General features: G+C 46.1%; 1 protein-coding gene, 1 long non-coding RNA gene and 1 pseudogene across 2 annotated transcripts in view; 1 reads left to right on the forward strand and 2 right to left on the reverse strand.

Moving 5' to 3' along the window:
- The window catches only part of PATJ (PATJ crumbs cell polarity complex component), a 416,491-nt gene extending 414,130 nt beyond the window's left edge, over positions 1 to 2,361 (forward strand). The window contains exon 44 of the mRNA XM_030812925.1: positions 1,909 to 2,361. Coding sequence (XP_030668785.1) covers positions 1,909 to 2,055 — 147 coding nt within the window. The 3' untranslated portion in view covers positions 2,056 to 2,361. The remainder of the gene's footprint in view (positions 1 to 1,908) is intronic.
- On the reverse strand, positions 1,133 to 5,250 carry LOC115835155. Its single transcript, XR_004030100.1, has 2 exons — positions 3,872 to 5,250; positions 1,133 to 3,566 (listed from the first exon to the last, which is right to left on the reverse strand). It is a non-coding gene; the product is annotated as an uncharacterized LOC115835155 (long non-coding RNA).
- Positions 5,251 to 8,507: 3,257 nt separating this feature from the next.
- Positions 8,508 to 9,254, reverse strand: LOC100591639 (annotated as a pseudogene).
- Between the last annotated feature and the right edge of the window lie 11,568 nt (positions 9,255 to 20,822).

Consider the following 20,822-nt stretch of genomic DNA (forward strand, 5'->3'; position numbering starts at 1 on the left):
AGAGCTTAACATAGTTTTTAAAAAATTAATTTACACAGATACCTGAGATTTACTGAAGCCCTTAAATCTTAGCATGTAAAATTTAATAAAATCAACTTTGCCTAGTAATTCTGATTTTATCCAGTAAAATTACTTGTTTAATTTTGTCTTTAGTACAGTTGACACATTACTTTCTTAAAAGATTTGAGTGAAGTTGCAAGTTTTGGGGTTTATTTTTGAGACAGTTTGCTCTTTTTGCCCAGGCTGAATGCAATGGGGCGATCTCAGCCCACTGCAACCTCTGCCTCCTAGGTTCAAGTGATTCTTCAGCCTCAGCCTCCCAAGTAGCTGGGATTACAGGCATGCACCATCACACCAAGCTAATTTTTGTATTTTTAGTAGAGACAGGATTTCACCATTTTGGCCAGTCTGGTCTTGAACTCCTGATTTCAGGTGATCCTCCTGCCTTGGCCACCCAAAGTGCTAGGATTACAGGCATGAGCCACCATGTCTGGCCAGTTGCAAGTTATTAATGTTTAATTTTGATATTTTGCCCACAGTATAGACCTGATTTCGAATACTTTTTTTTTTTTTTGAGACAGAGCTCACTCTGTCACCCAGTCTGGAGTGCAGTGGCACTATCTCAGCTCACTCCAACCTCTGCAGGTTCAAGTCATCCTCCTGCCTCAGCCTCCTGAGGAGCTGGGACCACAGGCATAAGCCACCATGCCTGGCTAATTTTTTGTAGAGACAGTTTCACCATGTTGCCCAGGCTGCTTTCAAACTCCTGAGCTCAAGCAATCCTCTCACCTGAGATTCCCAAAGTGCTGGGATTACAGGCATGAGCCACTGCGCCTAGCAGGTTTTGAATATTCTTTATTGCATATCCCTTTAGAAATTCCACCATTCTCACGGTTTAGAAAACCTGTCTGATTCCCCAGCACCTCAGGACCTCCAAGCTGCACATGGACACAGATTTCAGGAGTGTTGGTGCCTCCTAGCTCGGCTTCTGATCGAGTCGGTCAAGGGCCAAGTGCCTGTGGGCTTTGGTTGCCCCCTGAAGTTTGACCTCATTTAGAGGATTCTTCTGGCACTGACTTTTCAAGGAGCTTAAACGGTTACCCCTACAGATGGCGAAACCTCCTGTAAATCATTTTTTAAGGTCTCTTCTTCCCTTACCAGTCCAAAATGTTTCTAGTAATATCGTGGCATTTTTAGATATGCAGCTTTAGAGTGAAAAAACCCCGAAGTTTCACTGGCTTTGTGCCGTTTTGAGGAGCCATGCATGACTGAGTATATAATAACAGTAGTCATTTAGAAACCTATTTAGATGATCAAAGATCAAGTGGAAGGTTTTGAATATGATATTACAAAATTTTAGAGATGCTACACTTGTATATATTTATATATAGATAACAGCTTCACTGAGATATAATTCACTTACCATACAATTCACCCATTTAAAGACTACACTTATTTTTGACAGATCACAGTGCTGATAGCTTAATAATGCAATGGGAACTCTGTATAATGGTGGTATTTGCAGTAAGACTAACACCAGATTCAATTCTATCTGCCTTTTTTTGTATATTACATTTTCATGAATAAGACATGATATGACATCCAATTCCATTTAATACTAAATAGTGAAATAAGGTTCTACTTCTATTGAAAGAAGTGTATCAGTACATTTCTACTAGTATGTTATTTAGATTATCCATAATTATAGTTACTATTCAACCATTATTATTCAAACAGCATATCTTACATTTTTCCTAGTTTAAAACATTACCTAGAAAAATCTTTAATTGGTAGTTTTTAAAGTTACTCTTTTAATATGCACACCAGACAGAAGTTAGAGGTTTTACTATTAATTTAATATAAACTGTGTTTTACCCTGGATTAAACTGGAATGTTTCTTGTTTGTAGGGAGCAGCTGCAGATGACGGCCGATTAAAACGAGGGGATCAAATTTTAGCTGTTAATGGCGAGACCCTGGAAGGTGTTACTCATGAGCAAGCAGTCGCCATTCTAAAACACCAGAGAGGGACTGTAACCTTAACTGTGCTGTCATGAGCCTCGGGCCTGATCACAAGATAGATGTTGTTGCTTAGAATATCGACAGGCAGATGAAGTTCTGAGTGGGTATGAAAAGCACCCTCAACTAAAATGCACCTTCATTCTTATTTCTTGTCCCCTCCGCTCAGGAGAAATGGCTGAGGTTTCATGTGAATTTCCCGAATCAACAATCATCTCCTAATGTTTCCCAGTTCCTGTCACCTGTTGGTGAGGTTGATTTCTAAAACTTAAATGAGTCTACCTGTTTTGCATTTAATTTCAGTGTTCTGATCTCTTTTTTTCTTTTTTTGAGACAGAGTCTCACTCTGTCACCCAGGCTGGAGTGCAATGGCGCAATCTTGGCTCACTGCAACCTTGGCCTCCCAGGTTGGAGCGATTCTCCTGCCTCAGCCTCCCAGGTAGCTGGGATTACAGGCATGCATCACCACGCCGGGCTTATTTTTGTACTTTTAGTAGAGACGGAGTTTCCCCAGGTGGGCCAGGCTGGTCTTGAACTTCTGACCTCAGGTGATCTGCCTGCCTTGGCCTCCCAAAGTGCTGGGATTCCAGGCATGAGCCACTGCACCCAGCCCAGTATTCTGATTTTAACCAACTGGTTCTGATTATATTTACCAAAACTGGAGTTAACTTCTCTTTCCTTATACTCTTCTCTCCCTATCCCCTACTCACACCGAGGCTTAACGGCAACCTCAGATCTCATCCAATGGACAGAAACAAATGTTAAGCAACTTGTCATCTCACTCTTGATTTACTTATGCTAATTGTCTCTTCAAGTAAGCAAGAAAACATTAGCAGTGTAATTAATTTACCAGTGATCCCCAAGATGAAATACCAGATTCTCCTATGGGAAATTACTGTGCTCTCTTCTGTATGACTTATAGTCAAATAAGTCTCAAATTCATTTCTCTGGATAGATCTTTATATACTAGTCATTGGTGATTTTGATGAGTCAATTTACAGACTGTAATCTTCTAAAAATTCTGAAATACTAATTGTTTTCTGTGCCATGTAAATGCATACCACTAAGCAAATAACCTTATTCTCAACAGGAACAACTAGCATACATGTTCTGAATTCTAACAGTGATAAATTACATTCAAGTCCAGAAAGATCACCTGGAATTAATGGCATTTCAGTAGGTAGGCATCACTCCCATCCCTCGGTCTTAGGAAAAGGAGGTAGAAGTCCCAGAACCACACTACAGAGATCAGCAAGTTTTGTCTCAAGTCAGACAAGGTCTAGGTGGCCTTGGCCTTGGCCTTGGCCTTGTGCAAAGTGGGTGACATATTTGATTATCTTTCCCTTTACCTCCATAGCAGTCAGTCCAGCAGCACGGACTGCAGGAACCTAATGGAGCAACATACTTAGCTGCAAAGTGAGCAGATGAATTGAGCCTAGGAATCTGTGATGAACATGCATGGCTGATGTTTCCTGATCTCCAAGGAGACTCCCATTTGCTGAAGTCTTGCATGCTAAGAAATCAACTACAGCAGAAAACACAAGAATACCTTTAAGTTGGGCCGGGCGCGGTGGCTCACGCTTGTAATCCCAGCACTTTGGGAGGCCGAGGCGGGCGGATCACGAGGTCAGGAGATCGAGACCACGGTGAAATCCCATCTCTACTAAAAAATACAAAAAATTAGCCGGGCGTGGTGGCGGGCGCCTGTAGTCCCAGCTACTCGGAGAGGCTGAGGCAGGAGAATGGCGTGAACCCGGGAGGCGGAGCTTGCAGTGAGCCGAGATTGCGCCACTGCACTCCAGCCTGGGCGACAGAGCAAGACTCCGTCTCAAAAAAAAAAAAAAAAAAGAATACCTTTAAGTTGATTATTGGCAATCTTATTCATATATTAGCAAGAAAAAGGGAGAGATGCTTACTGCTGGATGCTATAAAGTCCTCTGTTTTTAAAAGTACCATGGCCGGGTGCAGTGGCTCACGCCTGTAATCCCAGCACTTTGGGAGGCCAAGGCAGGCGAATCATGAGGTCAGCAGTTCAAGACCAGCCTGGCCAACATGGTGAAACCCTGTCTCTACTAAAAATACAAAAATTAGCCGGGTGCAGTGGCAGGCGCCTGTAATCCCAGCTACTCAGGAGGTTGAAGAAGGAGAATTGCTTGAACCTGGGAGGCAGAGGTTGCAGTGAGCCAAGTTCGTGCCACTGCACTCCAGCCTGGGTGACACAGCAAGACTCTGTCTCGAAAAAGAAAAAAACCATGAAGGATGAGTACTAGAGTCAGTAATAGAAGTAGTTCAGCATTATTTAACTACAACACAATGCTGCAAATATTTCACAGTAATTATCAAAATTTAATGGGCTCTAGTTTAAAATGTTATTTAATAAGTATAGATTTTAACTGAGAATTATCTTTGAGTAGATGTAATCACAAAGTGCATTAACTCTTGTTGGAATATTTCATGGCTATTCCAAAGTATAGAGTGCCTAAATTTTGTGTTGAAAATGTCTTTCATGATGGTATTAAGTTTTCTGAAATTAAACATGGCTTTTAAAATTTCTAATGTATCCAAGATGTGCAATGTTGTTAGGATCTCATTCTTCAGTGCATGAAAAGCTACCAACCTCAGAACATTTTGTGTTAATTGTACCTGCAAGAACACCTCAGGCAAGCCAAGAAGAAATGAAACTCAAATAAAACTTGAAAATGCACCTTAAAAATATATATACATATAATAGTTTTGAAATGGGATTCTGCTTTATTTTGATGGAATGGCCATTAAATACACATTTTGAGAAAATACATTGTTGTTGTGTTTCTTTATACATTATCCTTTTAGGTCATGCTAGTAAAAGTATATTGATGAAGGAATTATGATGCTTTATACTTCTTACTGCACTAAATTGATAGAACTAGGACTTGTCATAATTGGTTCTGTCTCTGCTCACATGACTAATAAGTAATTGCCTTTCCAGAAAGATATTTTTGCCTCAGAACTTACTGACAAGCTGAGAGGCTATGAAGATGGAAATTTGTGAAAGAAATAGTGTTCTTATATTTGGCCTCATCATTTGGGCCATTTCAGTATAGTAATGATATCACTAATTGGAATTAGCATGAGAGGGAAGTAAGCCAGGAAGAATAAAACTGCTGAATGTTTGTATGTATAAGATATTTCCAAAGATTCTAAATAAAGGCCATTGCCTACAGAGCAAATGGAGTTTTATTATATATGAAAAAGTGTACTTTCTGGATCTAATTGTGCTTTTTCCCTAATAGAAAAAAAAAAAGTCCAACTTTTCACAAGGTTTTTTGGTGTCCTATTAAAATCTGGAATCCGTGGTGGCTCCCACCTGTAATCCCAACACGTTAGGAGGCCGAGGCAGATGGATCACCTAGGTCAGGAGTTCAAGACCAGGCTGGCCAACATGGCAAAACCCTGTCTCTACTAAAAATACAAAAATTAGGCAGGGCGTGGTGGCTCACGCCTGTAATCCCAGCACTTTGGGAGGCTGAGGCAGGCAGATCACAAGGTCAGGAGATCAAGACCATCCTGGCTAACACAGTGAAACCCCATCTCTACTGAAAATACAAAAACAAAATTAGCCAGGTGTAGTGGCGGGCGCCTGTAGTCCCAGCTACTCCGGAGGCTGAGGTGGGAGAATGGCGTGAACCTGGGAAAGCAGAGCTTGCAGTGAGCCGAGATTGCGCCACTGCACTCCAGCCTGGGCAACAGAGGGAAACTCTGTCTCAAAAAAAAAAAAAAAAAAAAAAAATTAGCCGGGCGTGATGGTGGGTGCCTGTAATTCCAGCTACTGGGAGACTGAGGCACAAGAATCACTTGAACCTGAGAGGCGGAGGTTGCAGTGAGCCAAGATCACGCCATTGCACTCCAGCCTGGGCGACAGAGTGAGACTGTTTCAAAAACAAATATGGAATCCATTAATAGCTGTCTCATGTATTTATTGCCAACTATGTTGCTGGGCACTAGAGTAGATGCATTATAGGCCGAACATGGTGACTCACACCTGTAATCCCAGCACTTTAGGAGGCAAGGCAGGCGGATCACCTGAGATCAGTAGTTCAAGACCAGCCTGGCCAACATGGCGAAACCCCGTCTCTACTAAAAATGCAAAAATTAGCCAGGCGTGGTGGTACACGCCTGTAGTCCCAGCTACTCAGGAGGCTGAGGCAGAATGGCTTGAACCTGGGAGGCGGAGGTTGCAGTGAGCTGAGATTGTGCCATTGTCCTCCAGCCTAGGTGACAGAGGGAGACTCTGTCTTAAAAAATAAATAAAATAATAATAATAGATGCATTACAGCCCGGGAGCAGTGACTCACACCTGTAATCCCAGCACTTTGGGAGGCCGAGGTGGGTGGATCATTTGAGGTCAGGAGTTTGAGACCAGCCTGGCCAACATGGTGAAACCCCATCTCTACTAAAAATACAAAAATTAGCCAAGTGTAGTGGCACATGCCTGTAATCCCAGCTACTCTGGAGGCAGGAGAATCCCTTGAACCCGGGAGGCCGAGGTTGCAGTGAGCCAAGATCATGCCACTACACTCCAACCTGGGCAACAGAGTGAGACTCTGTCTCAAGGGGAAAAAAGACAGAGTCTGCAATCTGTTGCCCAGGCTGGAGTATGGTCACGCAATCATGGCTCGCTACAGCCTTGACCTCCTGGGCTTCAGCAATCCTCCCTCTTCAAACCCCCAAGTAGCTGAGACTACAGATGCACGCCACCACACTCAGCTCATTCTTTTTTGTAGAGACAGGGTCTTCCTATGTTGCCCAAGCTGGTCTCGAACTCAAGCAATCCTCCTGCCTCAGCATCCCAAAGTGCCAGAATTACAGATGTGAGCCACCGTGCCCAGCCGAGTTTTTTTTTTGTCTTGTTTTTGTTTTAATTTGAGATGGAGTCTTGCTGTGTTGCCCAGGCTGGAGTGCAGTGGTGCAATCTCGGCTCACTGCAACCTCTGCCTCCCAGATTCAAATGATTCTCCTGCCTCAACCTCCCGAGTAACTGGGATTACAGGCGCGCATCACCACGCCCAGCTAATTTTTGTATTTTTAGTAGAGATGAGGTTTCACCATGTTGGCCCAGCTGGTCTCAAACTCCTGACCTCAGATGATCCACCCGCCTCGGCTGCCTAAAGTGCTGGGATTACAAGCATGAGCCACCTCGCCTGGCCTGTTCTTGTTTTTTTGAGACAGTCTCTGTTGCCCAGGCTAGAGTGCAATGGTGCAGTCACTGCAGCCTCTACCTTCAGGCTCAGACGATCCACCTCAACCTCTCGATTAGCTGGGACTGCAGTCACATGCCACCAATGCTGGCTAGTTTGTTTGTTTTTTGAGATGGAGTTTCTCTCTGGTTGCCCAGGCTGGAGTGCAATGGTGCGATCTCGGCTCACTGCAACCTCTGCCTTCCGGGTTCAAGCGATTCTTCTGCCTCAGCCTCCTGAGTAGCTGGGATTATAGGCATGCACCACCACACCCAGCTAATTTTGTATTTTTCGTAGAAACAGGGTTTCTCCATGTCGGTCAGGCAGGTCTCAAACTCCCAACCTCAGGTGATCCGCCTGCCTCAGCCTCCCAAAGTGCTGGGATTACAGGTGTGGGCCACCACACCTGGCCAATGCAGCTAATTTTTTTTGTATTTTTTTGTAGAGACGGGGTTTTGCTATGTTGCCCAGGCTGGTCTCAAGCTCCTGGGCTCAAGGGATTCACTTGCCTCAACCTCCTGAAGTCCTGGGATTACAGGCATAAGCCACCATGCCTGGCTGTTGTATTTCTTTAAATAGCATTGGACTGTTCTTGCATGCAGTTAAGTTACTTGTGATCAGTTTGATCCTTTCAAGTCTTGCTTTTAAGCTTTCTTAGGGTGAGTCTAATACAGCCTTTAAATACAGCCTTTAATTTTAGGGGTAATTTTGCCCCACTATTAAGGCACTATTCTGAAAATTCTACCCAATGCCTATCATATTATAAGGTCTTTCCATTCTGACAGGTAGAAGCTATTCACAGTCCTGTCTGAACTCCAGGAACTGCTTTCTGATCATTCTTTTTTGGTTTGTTTGTTTCAGCTGTTTGTTTCCTTTAATTAACATCAAGGCTGGGCATCGGGCACAGTGGCTCACGACTGTAATCCCAACACTTTGGGAGGCTGAGGCAGGCGGATCATGAGGTCAGGATGAGAGCATCCTGGCTACTATGGTGAAACCCCGTCTCTACTAAAAATACAAAAAATTAGCCAGTCATGATGGCATACACCTGTAGTCCCAGTTACTTGGGAGGCTGAGGCAGGAGAATCGCTGGAACCCAGGAGGCGGAGGTTGCAGTGAGCCAAGATCGTGCCATTGCACTCCAGCCTAGACAACAGAGACTCCATCTCAAAAAAAAAAAAAAAAAAATTCAAATCTAAATCTAAATAGATTACACATCTTCTATAAATATGGAAATGTATATGAACAAAATATATAGATTTTTCGGCAAATGCCTAGGGAAGAATGGTGTCAGTCAAGTTCATCCAAGGTTTTTTGTTGTTGTTTGTTTTGTTTTTTGAGACGGAGTCTCACTCTGTTGCCCAGGTTGGAGTGCAGTGGTGCAATATCGGCTCACTGCAAGCTCCGCCTCCCGGGTTCACGCCATTCTCCTGCCTCAGCCTCCTGAGTAGCTGGGACTACCGGCTTCCGCCACCACACCCGGCTAATTTGTTGTATTTTTAGTAGAGACGGGGTTTCACCGTGTTAGCCAGGATGGTCTCGATCTCCTGACCTCGTGATCTGCCTGCCTTGGCCTCCCAAAGTGCTGGGATTACAGGTGTGAGCCACCGCCTGGCCAAGTTCATCAGGCGCAGCCTGATGGTTTTAAGCAGCAGCATCTATGCTGCCAGGGCATGGTCAACGTTTAGGGACAGAGGTAAGTATTCTCAATCCATGCATCCCTTTGAGTTATTCTTTTAATGCCTGATAACCATCTGGTGCTGCTGGACAGTTCTTAAATTCTTCTGATGCAATTTTAATTTCATGCATCACCTACAACCTCCTGAAATGTCAGTGACTTTGATAGCTGTAGCTAAGGAAAGTTTTTGTTGAGAATTTGGGTCACGTTTAGCTCCCTCTCAGTCTGGGAGGCAAACATCCAATGAACACGGTGGAGAAGAAGAAACCCACAGATCCCACAGAGCAGAGGCGCTGCAGCGGCCAGGATCCATGCCGCCATGCCCAGCCAACCTGGGCTAATGTTTCTTTCCTGGCCCTTTCGTGCATGTGCAGGTGAGTATTTGACAAAGAGGCAATCTCCATAGCTCTCTCAATCTACAGCTCCCTCCTTTCCAGACACTACATGTTCTAGCCAACTTGGCTGGCCTCCCTGAACGTGGATCTCTTTCTCTTCTACTCGTGGACTCTGTGTGAGTTTCCCCTTCCTGAGTGTGGCATGGATACTGCCTCCAGGGGTAAAACTGGGACAGTTGTAGAATTTACCTTGTTTTCCTTCTTGCAGGGATCAAAATCCTATGCTGCCTGTTGTCTGATGTCTGAAAATCTTTCATATATTACGTCCATTTTTCTAGTTGTTTACTACAGTGGGAGGGCAATTCCCAGAGCACCTCATCCTTCACGCAGAAGCAAAAGTCCTGTATCCTTGATGCTACTGGGAATAAATGTCTCACAATATGATTATTCAATTCCCTGTAAGCATTTTACACTTAAGGGAGCACTCTACCAATAAGGTCCCTGGTTTCTCTTAACTTCTAGAATTGACAGCCCATTTGACTCAGTGGTTGGCATCCTTCCTCAACCCCTGTTCACAGCCACACCTGCCCAGGTGACCTAGGGAAGATATCCCCTCTTCAGGAATACTCATTATCAGGATCAGAACGACAGCCTTTTTTTTGTTTCTTTTTTTCGAGATGGAGTCTTGTTCTGTCGCCCAGGCTGGAGTGCAGTGGCGTGATCTTGGCTCACTGCAACCTCTGCCTCCTGGGTTCAAGCAATTCTCCTGCCTCAGCCTCCTGAGTAACTGGGACTACAGGCACGTGCCACCATGCCCGCCTAATTTTTGTATTTTTAGTAGAGACAGGGTTTCACCATATTGGCCAGGCTGGTCTTGAACTCCTGACCTTGTGATCTGCCCACCTCGGGCCCCCAAAGTGCTGGGATTACAGGCGTGAGTCACCGTGCCCAGCCTACAGCCTTCTTACCGTGGGAGATCAAGCAACATTTCCTTTCCTTACAGCACTGGTTTTCAAGTTTCAAAGTAAGCACGTGAAACAGTTGTTTCATGAACCATATATAAGTCTTAATTCTTTCTTTCTTTCCTTCCTTTTTTCCTTTTCTTGTTCTTTTTTTTTTTAAGAGACAAGGATCTTGCTATGTTGCCCAGGCTGGCCTTGAACTCCTGGGCACAAGCAATCCTTGCACTTCAACATCCTGTGTAGTTGAGACTGCAAGTGCACGCCACCTTGTCTGGCACAACTAAAATTTTTTGCACCCAATTTTCTTCTTAATTTTATGTTTTATTTATATTTTTTCTATTAAAGTCAACCAGAACAGTGAGACTTTTTTTAACACAAAAATTTAAATTTAGGTTATAGTCTCAGTTGTATGCCAGCCTAGTGCAAATGTTAAGTTTTTGACAGCTTGACTTTCAATCTTCAGATGCTCTATATTTAAGTAAAGACAAAAAAAGAAACATTTCACTCTCTACACAATCCCAAGATAAACTGACATTTGGAAGAGTCATTTGTGCGTGTGTGTGTGTGGTGTGTGTGTGTGTGTGTGTGACGGTGTATAAAAGACTCTCACCCCTGCCTTGCCTGAGCAGCATATCAATTTCCACTCATGTGAAGGAGGAAGCAAGAAAGTTGATTTGGTCTTGGGTCCCTGAGAGATTGCTGCTGTTGGGTATCAGGACCTGTGCTTGGCAAAATTATACAGGAACAAACATATACCTGATCCTCCTTCTAGAATCAGTTTTTTTGAAATGGAGGCAACCTCAGAACTGGGAGTCTGTCCTGCCTGCTACACCACTCCTCCCATTTTACAAGTGGGAGAAGCATGCCAGAGAAAGGAAGTGACTAGCCCAGTCCCCCACTAGCTTGCGGCCCTAAGAGTTCTCCATAAACCTTAGTGGGAATTCACCAACTTAGCAAACTACTGTAGAGTACTCACACATGGCTACCATATTAGTTCGAAATATTCTCGAGAGCCTTTTTTTTCTCTTTTGAGTCAGGGTCTCGCTCTGTCACCCAGGCTGGAGTGCAGTGATGCAATCATGGCTCACTGCGACCTCAAACTCCCCATCTCCAGTGACCCTCCCACCACAGCTCTCCAACTGGCTGGGACTACAGGTGTGCAACACCACGTTTGGCTAATTTTTTTTTAACTTTTTGTAGCAACGGGGCTCTCGCTGTGTTGACTATTTTTAAGAGCAGTTTTGGCCAGGCACAGTGGCTCACACCTGTAATCCCAACACTTTGGGAGGCCAAGGTGGGAGGATCACTTGAGCCCAGTAGTTTGAGACCAGCTTGGCTAACATGGTGAAACCCCATCTCTACAAAAAATACAAAACTTAGCCAGGCATGATGGCGTGTGCCTATAGTCCCAGCTACTCGGGAGGCTGAGGTGGGAGGATTGCTTGAGCCTGGTAGGTTGAGGCTATAGTGAGCGGTGTTTGCACCACTCCACTCCAGCCTGAGTCACAAAGTAAGACCCTGTCTCCAAAAAAATTTTAAAAGGCAGTTTTAAGTTGACAGCAAAATTGGGAGGAAGGTGCAGAGCTTTCCCACATACCTGTGCCCTCACTCACACAGCCTCTCCCATTATCAACATCCTCCACCAGAGTGGTACATTTGCTACAGTGAATGAACCTATACTGACACATCATCCTCACCCAAACTCCATATTCAACCTGAGGGTAGAATCTTGGTGGTGTACATCCTACGGGTTTGACAAATATATGACATGTGCCTACCATAAAGGTATATGGAATATTTCCACTGCCCTAAAAGTTCTTCGTGTGCTCCCTATTCTTCTCCAACCCCCTTCCCAACCATGCAAACCAATTTTTTTTTTTTTTTTTTTGAGATGGAGTCTCTCTCTGTCTCACAGGCTAGAGTGCAGTGGCACAATCTCGGCTCACTGCAACCTCCGCCTCTCAGGTTCAAGCGATTCTCCTACCTCAGCCTCCTGAGTAGCTGGGATTACAGGCATGCGCCACCACACCCAACTAATTTTTGTATTTCTAGTAGAGACGGAGTTTTGCCATGTTGGCCAGGCTGGTCATGAACTCCTGGCCTCAGGTGATCCACCTGCCTCGGCCTCCCAAAGTGCTGGGATCACAGGCGTGAGCCACCGCACCCAGCCCCTCTTCCATGTCTTTTCATGGCTTGATAGCACATTTCTTTTTAGCACTGAGTTATATTCCATTGTCTGGATGTACCACAGTTTATCCATTTACCTACTAAAGAACATTTTGGTTGCTTCCAAGTTTTGGCAATTAGGAATAAAGCTACTATAAACATCTGTATGCACAGCCTGAATTTGTAAGTTTATTTCAGTTCTCCCTAAACACAAACAGAAGATTTAAAGATTAAAATAAAGAGTAGAAGAAAACAAACAAGTGAAAAAAGGACACATCTTTTGGATGTAGACAAAGAAGACCTAGTCTATCCACTCACCCTACATCCCCACATCCTGGGAAGAATTTCCAAGGCCGGGCACTCTGGATACCCTCCCTCATGGTTTAAACATTCTTCTTCTCTAGACACAGTTGATGACAGATGCGGTGTTTCAATGGCTCCTCCTGCCTAATGGCTTTACTGGGCATGCCCCCAGCATTACTCTTCCAGGAGAACAGAAGAAATGATAATGTCTTAAAGGGACCCCGTCATTCAACTCCTCTCAAGCCCAGAGCCATGTGTTACTCTCCTGGGAACTTCAGGATAGCTGTCTGAAAACACTCCAGGGAGGCTAAAGTGGAGGATCACTTGAACCCACGAGTTTGAGACCAGCTAGGGCAACATAGTGAGACCTGGTCTCCACAAAAAGTAAATTAGGCTGGGCTCAATAGCTCACACCTGTAATCCCGACACTTTGGAAGACTGAGGTGGACGGATTGCCTGAGCGCAGGAGTTTGAGACCAGCTTGAGCAACATGGCAAGATCCCGTCTCTACAAAAAACACAAAAATTAGCCGGGCGTGGTGGCGCACACCTGTAGTCCTGGCTACTCCGGAGGCTAAGATGGTAGAATCACCTCAGCCCAGGGATATTGAGGCTGCAGGGAGCCATGATCGTGCACTACAGCCTGGGTGATAGAGTAAGGCCCCTATCTCAAAAATAATAAATTACTTAAAAAATCAGCCTGGCACGGTGGCACGCACCTGCAGCCCCACCTACTTTGGAGGCTGAGGTGAGAGGATCGCTTGAGCCTGGAAGTCGAGGCTGCAGTAAGCAATGATCACACACTGCACTCCAGCCTGGGCAACAGAGACCCTGTTCCTTCTCCCCCCACTCCCCCCAGAAAGAGAAGAAACATATCCAGCGGCCCCCATGCCATGAGGAATAGGATTCACATGTTCTTAAAGACTGAGAGCAGAAACTTCCTGTCCAACCTTGCATTAGTCAGGGTTCTCCAGAGAAACTGAACTGAGAGGATGTGTATGTATTTAGAAAGATTTATCATAAGGAATTAGCTTTTGCAGTTATACAGGTGGGCAAGTCCAAAATCTACACTGTGGGCCAGCTGGTTCAAGACCCAGAAGATAATTTTCTGTGAAGAATGTTTCACAGCTGGGCATGGTGGCATGTGCCTGAAGTCCCAGCTACTCCAGAGGCTGAGGGTGGGAGGATCACTTGAGCCCAGGAGGCAGAGGCTGCAGTGATCTGAGATGGCGCCACTGTACTCCAGCCTGGGAGAAAGATCTAGACCCTATCTCAACAACAAACAAAACAAACAAACAAAAAATGTTGATCTCATCCAAAAACACCCTCCAAATTCACAAATCAAGCATCAGACATCATGAGACCTTGAACGGACCACTCTAGGGAGATGGCCTTGCCTTAGGGAAAGTGCAGAAGTGTCCACTATCCTTGTTCTCAACCCCTTTCCAGCCCCCTGCCCCCTCTGGTGTCCACAACTGTGGTGCAGTCACCATCACCACTTCTACCATCCCAGAACCCTCAGGAGCAGATGGCTTGAGATCTGGCCTCTGCCACCCCACCACCCGAGGACCCTAAGTACTTGTATACCTAATTAGGTAGCTTCTCAGTGGACTCAGGGTCAAGTCTAAACTCAGCATGGATGTTAGGCTCTTCATAATTTAGCCTCCACCTTAACCTCCAGCAGTCGTATTAACTCTGATCTCACTAAGCACTTACCCCAGGATAAGCCGGACTCTCACACCCTTAGGCCTTTGCACACACCATCCATTGGCATAGACGGCACTGCTGCTCAAGATGTGACTGCAGGCCACCATCATCAGCATCACCTAGGAAAGGTGCAAATGTATGCTCTAGCCTAGACCAACTGCATCACAATCTCTGGGGTAAGGCCAAAAAAATCTGAGTTTTAACAAGCTCTTCTGGTGATTCTAAACACTAAACTTTGAGAGCCTGGAGAACACTCCCCTTTTTTTCCAGTCTGTGGTCATTCACAATTGCTGAGTTCTTTTCTGCCTCCAGTGGCTAGAGGCAGAAAGAAACACAAGCCCCCTCCCTTGCCGCCTTGCCACTGGAGGTATTTTACCTGTTAGAACGACTCTCAGACTGAGTCTGCACCTGTATGAACTTTTTTTTTTTCTTGAGACAGGGTCTCACTCTATTGCTTGGGCTGGAGTGCAGTGACACAATCATGGCTCACCACAGCCTTTGACCTCCCAGGCTTAGGTGATCCTCTCACCTCAGCCTCCCCAGTAGCTGGAACTACAAGTGCATGCCACCAGGCCCACCAAATTTTTTGTACTTTTAGTAGAGACAGGATTTCGCCATGTTGCTCAGGCTGGTCTTGAACTCCTGGGCTCCAGTGATCCTCCTATATCAGCCTCCCAAAGTGCTGGGATTATAGGCGTGAGCCAGCATGCCCAGACTGAACTTTTTTTTTTTTTTTTTTTTTTAAAAAACAGGGTCTCACTCTGCCACCCAGGCTAGGGTGCAGTGGTGAGACTAGGATTCATTGCACCCTCGACCTCCTTGGCTCAAGTAACACTCCTGCCTCAGCCTCCTGAGTAGCTAGGACTACAGGTGCACACCACCACAGTGGGTTTTTTAAAATTGTTTGTAGAGACGAGGTCTTACTATGTTGCTCAGGCTGGTCTGAAACTCCTGGCCTCAAGCGATCCTCCCACTCGACCTCCCAAAGTGCCAGGATTACAGGTATGAGCCACCATGCCCAGGTGTATGAACATTTGTTAGCAGACAGGTACAACACACAGCCCCACCTGTCCAAAAAGCACAAACCTGGCAGGGTACAGTGGCTCACGCCTGTAATCCCAGCACTTTGGGGCCGAGGCGGGTGGATCACCTGAGGTCAGGAGTTTCAGACCCGGCAGGCCAACATGGTGAAACCTCGTCTGTCCTAAAAATACAAAAATTAGCTGGACGTGGGGGCACCTGTAAATCTCAGCTATTCAGGAGGCTGAGGCAGGAGAATCACTTGAACCCGGGAGACAGAGGTTCCAGTGAGCTGAGATTGCACCACTGCACTCCAGCCTGGGCGACAGAGTGAGACTCGGTCTCAAAAAAAAAAAAAAAAAAGCACAAACCTGCTGCTTGTCTTTTTCGGGCAGTGGTTCTTAACCTGGGCTATTCATTCAAATCACCTGGGGATATTTTAAAGGCTCAATGCCCAAGCTACACCCCAGAGTAGGGGGAGGAAGGGAGAAATCTAAGAACTGGTATTTTTTTTTTTAAAGCTCAAGAAGTTACAGGAAATTTCACTTCCAGGCAAACAACACTCAGACTTGAAGGGGTGGCCAGTCCCTCCACACCTGTGGGTATTTCTAGTTGGGTGGGATGAGAGACTGAGAAAAGAAATAAGACACAGAGTCAAAGTATAGAGAAAGAACAGTGGGCCCAGGGGACCGGCGCTCAGCATACCAAGGACCTGCACCGGCACCAGTCTGAGTTCCCTCAGTTTTTGTTGATTATTAGTTTCACTATCTCAGCAAGAAGAACGCGGTAGGAGAGCAGGGTGATAATAGGGAGAAGGTCAGCAAGAAAACGTGTGAGCAAAAGAATCTGTGTCATAATTAAGTTCAAGGAAAGGTACTATGCCTGGATGTGCACGTAGGCCAGATTTATGCTTTTCTCCGCCCACACATCTCAGTGGAGTAAAGAATAACAGAGCAGCATTGCTGCCAACATGTCTCGCCTCCCGCCATAGGGCGGTTTTTCTCCTATCTCATAATTGAACAAATGTACCATCGGGTTTTATACTGAGACATTCCATTCCCAGGGGCAGGCAGGAGACAGTGGCCTTCCTTTATCTCAACTGCAAGAGGCTTTCCTCTTTTACTAATCTACCTCAGCACAGACCCTTTACGAGTGTTGGGCTGGGGGACGGTCAGGTCTGTCCCATCCCAGGAGGCCATATTTCAGACTATCACATGGGGAGAAACCTTGGACAATACCCGACCTTCCAGGGCAGAGGTCCCTGCGGCTTTCCGCAGTGCATTGTGCCCCTGGTTTATCGAGACTAGAGAATGGCGATGACTTTTACCAAGCATATTGCTTGTCAACTTTGTTAACAAGGCACGTCCTGCACAGCCCTAGATCCCTTAAACCTTGATTCCATACAACACATGTTTTTGTGAGCTTAAGGTTGGGGCAAAGAGGTTGGGTCAAAGTGGCTGGGGCAAAGTTACAGATTAACAGCATCTCAGGGCAAAGCAATTGTTCAGGGTAAGGTCAAAATGAAATTTCTTATATCTTCCCTTTCTATATAGACACAGTAACCGTCTGATCTCTTTCTTTTCCCTACAAGTTTTTTTTTTTTTTTTTTTTCCTCTTGAGGCGGAGTTTTTCACTCTTGTTGTCCACGCTGGAGTGCAATGGCATGATTTCTGCTCACTGCAACCTCCGCCTCCTGGGTTCAAGCGATTCTCCTGCCTCAGCCTCCCGAGTAGCTGGGATTACAGGCATGCACCACCATGCCCGGCTAATTTTGTATTTTTAGTAGAGAGGGGGTTTCTCCATGTTGGTCAGGCTGGTCTCGAACTCCCGACCTCAAGTGATCCGCCTGCCTCAGCCTCCCAAAGTGCTGGGATTACAGGTGTGAGCCACCAGCACCCGGCCCAATATTCAGATTTCCTATCCCATCAGATAACCAACTAACTCTTCCGTAAGAGATGAAACCTTGAGAGAAGGAATGCAGAGCTGAGAATTCCAGACCTGAAGAGCTACCTAGAAGGTACCTAAGTCACTATTTAATCATCTTCATAGGCTAGAAATGAAGTCAGTCCAGGCTTGGGCCACATCCACCCAAACTCACTCTCTTCCTTCCAACTTTCCACTGTGGCACTGCAGCTGATTGTCTCTGGAACCATCCAGACCAATGGAGAAAAACACGTTCATTTAGCTGAGTCCTCAGTAGGAACCAGACAGGAGGGGAAGGAAGGCAGAAAAGGCCTGGCTGTAGTGCAAGTGTCCCTGACCTCCAGTGCGGCCAGAGCCTCAGAAGGTCAGTTTCAACCCCAGCCGGGTTGTTAACCGACAGTACAGGAAGGTGGACGTGATCCTCATACCTGTTGGTGCTTTGTCTCTGACTATGACCAGGTTCCATTGCCTTCCAATCCCAGCTTTTCCATTGGCCAGTTAGATCCATTTGCCTGGCCTGGATATTGAGCAACAAGATACAGATGTGAGGGTTTCAGGGATTGGCCATGGATTTCAGTCCTCAGGTGCCCCCACCTCTGCCCATATCCTGCTCCTTTCCAGTGTCTGCACTCTGAAGGAGACTTGTTGCTAGAATTTATCATTTGAGTACTCTAAGTAAGATTGCTATTATAGGATACACTTAGAAAATACTGGCAGAGGCCGGGCGCGGTGGCTCACGCCTGTAATCCCAGCACTTTGGGAGGCTGAGGCGAGCAGATCATGAGATCAGGAGATCAAGACCATCCTGGCTAACATGGTGAAATCCCGTCTCTACTAAAAAATACAAAAAATTAGCCGGGCGTGGTGGCGGGCGCCTGTAGTCCCAGCTACTCGGGAGGCTGAGGCAGGAGAATGGCATGAACCCAGGAAGCAGAGCTTGCAGTGAGCCAAGATTGAGCCACTGCACTCCAGCCTGGGGGACACAGCAAGACTCCGTCTCAAAAAAAAAAAAAAAAAAAAAAGAAGAAGAAAACACTAGCAGATTTAGTGGTCGTTTGTTTTTTTGTTTTGTTTTGTTTTTGAGATGGAGTTTCCCTCTTGTTGCCCAGGGTGGAGTGTGATGGTGCGATCTCGGCTCAGTGCAAGCTCCACCTCCCGGTTTCAAATGATTTTCCTGCTTCAGCCTCTTGAGTAGCTAGGATTACAGGCACCCACCACCATCCCCAGCTAAATTTTTTTGTATTTTTAGTAGAGACGGGGTTTCACCATGTTGGTCAGGCTGGTCTCGAACTCCTGACCTCAGGTGATCCACCCACCTCAGCCTCCCAAAGTGCTGGGATTACAGGCATAGGCCACCACGCCCGGCCCTAGCAGTCATTAAGATTGATTTGCAGGCCAGGCATGGCGGCTCACGCCTGTAATCCCAGCACTTTGGGAGGCCAAGGCAGGCAGATCACTTAAGATCAGGAGTTTGAGACCAGCCTGACCAACATAAGGAAACTCGCCTCTACTAAAAATACAAAATTAGCTGGGCATGGTGGTGCATGCCCGTAATCCCAGCTACTCGGGAGGCTGAGGCAGGAGAATCGCTTGAAGTCAGAAGGCAGAGGTTGCAGGGAGCCGAGATCATGCCATTGCACTCCAGCCTGGGTGACAGAGCAAGACTCCATTTCAAAAAAAAAAAAGACGCTTACTGGTCAGGAACAGTGGCTCATGCCTGTAATCCCAGCACTTTGGAGGCCGAGGTGGGAGGATTGAATGAGTCCAGGAGTTTGAGGCTGTAGTGTGCCGTGATCACACCTGTGAAAAACCACCGTACCCCAGCCTCAGCAGCATAGTGAAACTGTCTCTTAGAAAAAAATGACATGAGGCCGGGCGAGGTAGCTCACGCCTGTAAATCCCCAGCACTTTGGGAGGCCAAAGTGGGCAGATCACTTGAGGTCGGGAGTTCGAGACCACCCTGACCAACATGGAGCAACCCCGTCTCTACTAAAAATGCAAAATTAGCTGGGTGTGGTGGCACGCATGCCTGTAATCCCGGCTACTCGGGAGGCTGAGGCAGGAGAATTGCTTGAACCCAGGAGGTGGAGGTTGCGGTGAGCTGAGATTGAGCCACTGCAGCCTGGGCAACAAGAGTGAAACTCCATCTCAAAAAAAAAAAAAAAAAAAGACATGAGCTGAGGGCTGGGTGCAGTGGCTCATGCCTGTAATCCCAGCACTTTGGGAGTCCAAAGGGGGTGGATCGCTTGAGGTCAGGTGTTCTAGACCAACCTGGCCAACATGGTGAATTCTCATCTCTACTAAAAATACAAAAGCTAGCCACGCATTGTAGTGGGTGCCTGTAATCCCAGCTACTAGGGAGGCTGAGGCAGGAGAATCACTTGAACCCAGGAGGCGGAGGTTGCAATGAGCCAAGATCCCAGCACTGCACTCCAGCCTGCACAACAGAGCAAGACTCCGTCTTGGAAAAAAAAAAAAAAAAATGTCATGAGAGGTACAAGAGGGGTCAGGAAAACCATCTGCAGAGGCTGCAGAGCAGTAAGAGTTAGCCAGGTGGTCAGGTGAAGGAACAATGAGGAGGAGTATGGCATGGTGGCCAGAGAGAGAAGCAACATTTCAAAGTGAGATGCCAGAATAGTGAGTTCCAAAAACTCCTGAGTCAAGTATGACTGGGACATAAGATGAGAGAACTGGAAAGACAGGCAACCAGGCAGACAGGCAGGGTCCTGCTCAGGAAGGGCCCTCTAAGCTACTTGAAGGAGTGTGGAATTTATCCTTTCAGCATTATGCTGTCACTGATCTTTTTTTTTTTTTTTTTTGAGACAGGGTCTCTCTCTGTTGCTCAGGCCATAGTGCAGTGGTACAATCATGCCTCACTGCAGCTTCGACCTCCTGAGCTCAAGTAATCCTCCCATTTCAGTGTCCTGAGTAGCTGGGACTACAGGCATGCCACTATGCCCAACTAATTTATTTATTGTAGAGATGGGGTCTCACTATGTTACCCATGCTGGTCTCAAACTACTGGCCTCAAGTGATCCTCCTGCCTTGGGCTCTCAAAGTACTGGGATTATGGGCATGAGCCACCCCACCTGGACAACTGAGCTATTTTAATCTGGAGAGTTTTGTGATCAGATTTTCCCTTTAATGAAATGAAGGTTTGGCCTTCGCTGTAACATTTTTACTGTTTCTCAGGGTGTGGCCCATGAACAGTTTACGTCAGAACCCTGGATCGCTGCACATACACATGTACAAATCAGAGTCTGTATTTCAACCTAGTTTCTTCCCTGATTCGTCACTGAACACGCACAGGCATACATACCTTAAAGTTCTTTGAAGAACCCCCAATTTAGCAGCCAGAAAAGCAGAGGAAAACCTGTATCTAATATTAAAGAACAATGGCTCTTCAGAAAGCTACTCACATCTTAGCCAGAAGATGGCGCAGGTTTTCCATTTACCTGGTTCCTGCGTGGCTGGAAAGATGGAAATCTTGTTCAAA

This window comes from Nomascus leucogenys, chromosome 5 (genome assembly GCF_006542625.1).
Source record: "Nomascus leucogenys isolate Asia chromosome 5, Asia_NLE_v1, whole genome shotgun sequence".
Taxonomy (NCBI): domain Eukaryota; kingdom Metazoa; phylum Chordata; class Mammalia; order Primates; family Hylobatidae; genus Nomascus; species Nomascus leucogenys.